The sequence below is a fragment of the Oncorhynchus mykiss genome, chromosome 5 (genome assembly GCF_057628025.1).
Source record: "Oncorhynchus mykiss isolate SJ-2025 chromosome 5, ASM5762802v1, whole genome shotgun sequence".
Classification (NCBI taxonomy): domain Eukaryota; kingdom Metazoa; phylum Chordata; class Actinopteri; order Salmoniformes; family Salmonidae; genus Oncorhynchus; species Oncorhynchus mykiss.
Genome location: NC_143026.1, coordinates 66,888,785 through 66,894,784, shown reverse-complemented (window position 1 = coordinate 66,894,784; position 6,000 = coordinate 66,888,785). Strand labels below are relative to the sequence as shown.

The 6,000-nt window shown below is 43.0% G+C and overlaps 1 protein-coding gene across 1 annotated transcript in view; it reads left to right on the top strand.

Moving 5' to 3' along the window:
• Window positions 1-261: 261 nt before the first annotated feature.
• The window catches only part of rgl1 (ral guanine nucleotide dissociation stimulator-like 1), a 47,564-nt gene continuing 41,825 nt past the window's right edge, over window positions 262-6,000 (top strand). The window contains exon 1 of the mRNA XM_021603919.3: window positions 262-1,275. Within this exon, the coding sequence (XP_021459594.1) occupies window positions 1,120-1,275 (156 nt within the window). The 5' untranslated portion in view covers window positions 262-1,119. The remainder of the gene's footprint in view (window positions 1,276-6,000) is intronic.

Sequence of the window (6,000 nt, the reverse complement as noted above, 5' to 3'; positions counted from 1 at the left end):
TGCGTTTTACACATGACTGACTCTCTTCCCTACTGCACACGCTCTCTCTCTCTCTCTCTCTCTCTCACACACACATACACACACACACACACACACACACACACGCACACGCACAGACACACACTCTTCTCTCTTTCTCTCTCAGTCCCTATTAAATCCTATTCTCCAACGTTATCCATTTATGACCATTTGAACCTTGCTTCCAGTCTCAAAGGGCATCATCTGCCACTTTTTGTTGGGTGTTGGTTAACCAGTAGAATTAGTAACTGCTGAAGCACATAGCAGTTAGGGTTGTACTGTTACTCTCAGATCTCTGGGACAACCCAGACCTCTATCATACTTTAACATGATCTGTGTTACTTTTCTCATATTGGCTGTGGCTATGGAGCTTAGTGGTTTGAGTGGTGTATTAATTTTGGCTCAGGTACCACATAAATTAGGCCATCCAAGTTAACATCATGGAAAACATCTATTAGAATATATTGGAAATCCTGACATCCTCCTTCCATAACATCAACCTCCCTTCTCTCTTTTCTCGTCTTTCATCCACATTTTTAGTCACTGGATAGTTAAGGGGCTTATCCTAAGCTCCTCCCACTCTTGGCTGAGACAGAGTGAGTGAGGGAGAGAAAGAGAGATAGACAATAGAATTTAATCACTCATTTGGTCAGAGCTGGTAGGCTACAACCAAGCTCCACACACACCGAGAGGGGAAAAGAGAGAGAAGGAGTGAGTTTAAAGGAGAAGAGAAAGAGGAAACGGTGTCTGTTGGAGAGGAAGCCTCACTCACACCTCCAGGAACATAGCGAAGAGGGAATTGCAAGACCAGAGACACAGCAACCTAGCCTGGGAGCAGGAGGACTGACCAGCCTACTGAACCACACAGGCAGAGAATATAACAGAGAATAAAACCTGAGCCCTTGGGGTACAGAAGACCCGTGACAACAGCCACTCTGAGCCAGTGGATCCACAACAACATTCTGCCACCCTGATCCAGACACTGAGGAAGCAGAGATCCAGAGATCCAGAGTGACCCCCAACAGCACCCTCGCGCTGCCTTCCAGAGTAGAATATGTCCTGCCAGCCCAGCCAACCCTGCCGCTGAGCCGCTGGGGCACCATGATATCCCACTACCCCCTGGCCATCCTGCTGCCCTGGCCCCCCGGTCCCCACGGACACTGCTCCGACATGGAGGCCTCTCTGCTGGATGGGGAGGGAGGGGTGGCCCTGCAGAGGTACCAGGCTCGATCACCAGAGAGCAGCCCCCGACACTGGGTCAGTCACTACCGGAGTGTGTGTGTTTGTGTGTGCGTGTGCGTGTGCGTGTGTGTGTGTGTGTGTGTGTGCGTGCGTGCGTGCGTGCGTGTGTGTGTGTGTGTGTGTGTAGCTGTCTTTCATGTACCCTTCTCTGTGTGTCTCTGTCTATGGTGGATAGTCTTTAATGTTAGGGAAACATTGTTTCACACTTTCTGCTGTGTCCTTCCAGTACGATGGACTGGTCTTCTCATCTGAAGTGGGTCTATACACTTTCCTGCTCTGTCTCTCTGTCTGAGTTGTCTCTGTGTTCAATCTCTCAGTGATGCTGTGTTCAGGTCTGCAGGGCCAAATTCAAGGAGATATGTTTTGGTAGTTTCATTGTTGGGCTGAGGTGTGAGAGAGACACTGTACAAAGGGATTCAGGAAATTGACAGAAAAGTAGACGATGGCAGACCATTCAATGTCCAAAGTCTTTAGTGTACTAGAAGGAACAGTCCAATGTGATTGTGTACAGTAGTGAAGGCAGATGGCAGACAGACAGGGGGACAGCTCTACCTTCACAGAGAAGTGTGACCTGTACTTCTGCTGAGCTCTGTTTATTCCTCAAAGATCAATCTGTGTGGTTGTGGTGATTCTGAGGAAACGGAGGAGGGAAAGAGGGGAGGAGAAGGAGGGGGTTGTTGTTGAGCGGGAAGCGAAGCCTCGTCTCTAGCCTCTGTCAGCAGTTCTGCTGCACAGAAGCATGTAGGTAGTGCTGACCACTGGTAACACACGGTCGCTCTCTCTGACCACTCCTGACCGCTACTGACCTGCTGGTCATCCATCCATTCAGGGAACCTGCCTCACTGCTGCCTTCCACACAGTTTAAGTTCCAACTACCAAGAAGTGGTTACATCAGAGTCTATCAGCAATGTAGCTGGAACATGAACCATGGTTGTGTTTACATATGATGTACTATCAGTGTGTGTTTATAGAGAGGTAATAACAGTTTATTAACCATGTCACTTTGACTGTTTGCATGAGAGAGATGTTTTGTGTACCTATTTGAGCCTTGAATCTTTTGAATCTGGCATTCGCCTAAACATTGTTGATGTGGTATCTAAGAATAGAGATGTTTGGGTGGTCTGTGTATGTTTAACCAATGAAATGTAGATACGGCAACAGTACTCAGTACTAAAGTACATAGTGTTGATATGGTGAGTATGGATATAATCTGAATGGAGGTCTGTGTGTGCTCCGTGGATATAAAGTGTGACATTGTGAATGTTTATGATGGTCCTCCCCTGGTCCTCTTATCTGACATCCTGGCTGACGTCTCTTCCCGACTCGCTGGACAGTTTCCGCCCATTGTTTCCCGGACAGAAAGGCCAGGCCGGACGGCAGGCCTCTCCCACTGACCACTGCTCACACAGATTCCAAACATACATATTCCAAACATACATATTCCAAACACACAGATTTGTGATTTCACACGAAATAATAATACACACACACAGATTTTGTGTACATACGCACATGTACACAATCACAGTGTGTAGGCTAATAGGTCTAAGCTCGTTTTGGCATTGATACACCAAACAACGAGTCTGTGTGTGTTAAATGCAGTCTGAATCGTGTTTGTTTGATTGTTTGTCAGAGAATGACCAACCTCACTGTACTTTGATAGCACACTCTGTTTCCCTATATTAGACTCTCTCCTCTCTATCTATTCACACTATGTTTCCCTATATTCGACTCTCTCCTCCCTATCTATTCACACTATGTTTCCCTATATTAGACTCTATCCTCCCTATCTATTCACACTCTGTTTCCCTATATTAGACTCTCTCCTCTCTATCTATTCACACTCTGTTTCCCTATATTAGACTCTCTCCTCCCTATCTATTCACACTCTGTTTCCCTATATTAGACTCTCTCCTCCCTATCTATTCACACTATGTTTCCCTATATTATACTCTCTCCTCCCTATCTATTCACACTCTGTTTCCCTATATTAGACTCTCTCCTCCCTATCTATTCACACTCTGTTTCCCTATATTAGACTCTCTCCTCCCTATCTATTCACACTCTGTTTCCCTATATTAGACTCTCTCCTCCCTATCTATTCACACTATGTTTCCCTATATTATACTCTCTCCTCCCTATCTATTCACACTCTGTTTCCCTATATTAGACTCTCTCCTCCCTATCTATTCACACTCTGTTTCCCTATATTAGACTCTCTCCTCCCTATCTATTCACACTCTGTTTCCCTATATTAGACTCTCTCCTCTCTATCTATTCACACTATGTTTCCCTATATTAGACTCTATCCTCCCTATCTATTCACACTATGTTTCCCTATATTAGACTCTCTCCTCTCTATCTATTCACACTCTGTTTCCCTATATTAGACTCTCTCCTCTCTATCTATTCACACTCTGTTTCCCTATATTATACTCTCTCCTCCCTATCTATTCACACTCTGTTTCCCTATATTAGACTCTCTCCTCCCTATCTATTCACACTATGTTTCCCTATATTAGACTCTATCCTCCCTATCTATTCACACTATGTTTCCCTATATTAGACTCTCTCCTCCCTATCTATTCACACTCTGTTTCCCTATATTAGACTCTCTCCTCTCTATCTATTCACACTCTGTTTCCCTATATTAGACTCTCTCCTCTCTATCTATTCACACTCTGTTTCCCTATATTAGACTCTCTCCTCTCTATCTATTCACACTATGTTTCCCTATATTAGACTCTCTCCTCCCTATCTATTCACACTCTGTTTCCCTATATTAGACTCTCTCCTCCCTATCTATTCACACTCTGTTTCCCTATATTAGACTCTCTCCTCTCTATCTATTCACATTCTGTTTCCCTATATTAGACTCTCTCCTCTCTATCTATTCACACTCTGTTTCCCTATATTAGACTCTCTCCTCCCTATCTATTCACACTATGTTTCCCTATATTAGACTCTCTCCTCCCTATCTATTCACACTCTGTTTCCCTATATTAGACTCTCTCCTCCCTATCTATTCACACTATGTTTCCCTATATTAGACTCTCTCCTCCCTATCTATTCACACTCTGTTTCCCTATATTAGACTCTCTCCTCTCTATCTATTCACACTATGTTTCCCTATATTAGACTCTCTCCTCCCTATCTATTCACACTCTGTTTCCCTATATTAGACTCTCTCCTCTCTATCTATTCACACTCTGTTTCCCTATATTAGACTCTCTCCTCTCTATCTATTCACACTATGTTTCCCTATATTAGACTCTATCCTCCCTATCTATTCACACTATGTTTCCCTATATTAGACTCTCTCCTCTCTATCTATTCACACTCTGTTTCCCTATATTAGACTCTCTCCTCTCTATCTATTCACACTCTGTTTCCCTATATTAGACTCTCTCCTCCCTATCTATTCACACTATGTTTCCCTATATTAGACTCTCTCCTCTCTATCTATTCACACTCTGTTTCCCTATATTAGACTCTCTCCTCCCTATCTATTCACACTATGTTTCCCTATATTAGACTCTCTCCTCTCTATCTATTCACACTATGTTTCCCTATATTAGACTCTCTCCTCCCTATCTATTCACACTCTGTTTCCCTATATTAGACTCTCTCCTCCCTATCTATTCACACTCTGTTTCCCTATATTAGACTCTCTCCTCCCTATCTATTCACACTCTGTTTCCCTATATTAGACTCTCTCCTCCCTATCTATTCACACTCTGTTTCCCTATATTAGACTCTCTCCTCCCTATCTATTCACACTCTGTTTCCCTATATTAGACTCTCTCCTCCCTATCTATTCACACTCTGTTTCCCTATATTAGACTCTCTCCTCCCTATCTATTCACACTCTGTTTCCCTATATTAGACTCTCTCCTCTCTATCTATTCACACTATGTTTCCCTATATTAGACTCTCTCCTCCCTATCTATTCACACTATGTTTCCCTATATTAGACTCTCTCCTCCCTATCTATTCACACTATGTTTCCCTATATTAGACTCTCTCCTCCCTATCTATTCACACTATGTTTCCCTATATTAGACTCTCTCCTCTCTATCTATTCACACTATGTTTCCCTATATTCGACTCTCTCCTCTCTATCTATTCACACTATGTTTCCCTATATTAGACTCTCTCCTCCCTATCTATTCACACTATGTTTCCCTATATTAGACTCTCTCCTCTCTATCTATTCACACTATGTTTCCCTATATTAGACTCTCTCCTCTCTATCTATTCACACTATGTTTCCCTATATTAGACTCTCTCCTCCCTATCTATTCACACTATGTTTCCCTATATTAGACTCTCTCCTCTCTATCTATTCACACTCTGTTTCCCTATATTAGACTCTCTCCTCTCTATCTATTCACACTATGTTTCCCTATATTAGACTCTCTCCTCCCTATCTATTCACACTATGTTTCCCTATATTAGACTCTCTCCTCTCTATCTATTCACACTCTGTTTCCCTATATTAGACTCTCTCCTCCCTATCTATTCACACTATGTTTCCCTATATTAGACTCTCTCCTCTCTATCTATTCACACTATGTTTCCCTATATTAGACTCTCTCCTCCCTATCTATTCACACTCTGTTTCCCTATATTAGACTCTCTCCTCTCTATCTATTCACACTCTGTTTCCCTATATTAGACTCTCTCCTCTCTATCTATTCACACTCTGTTTCCCTATATTAGACTCTCTCCTCCCTATCT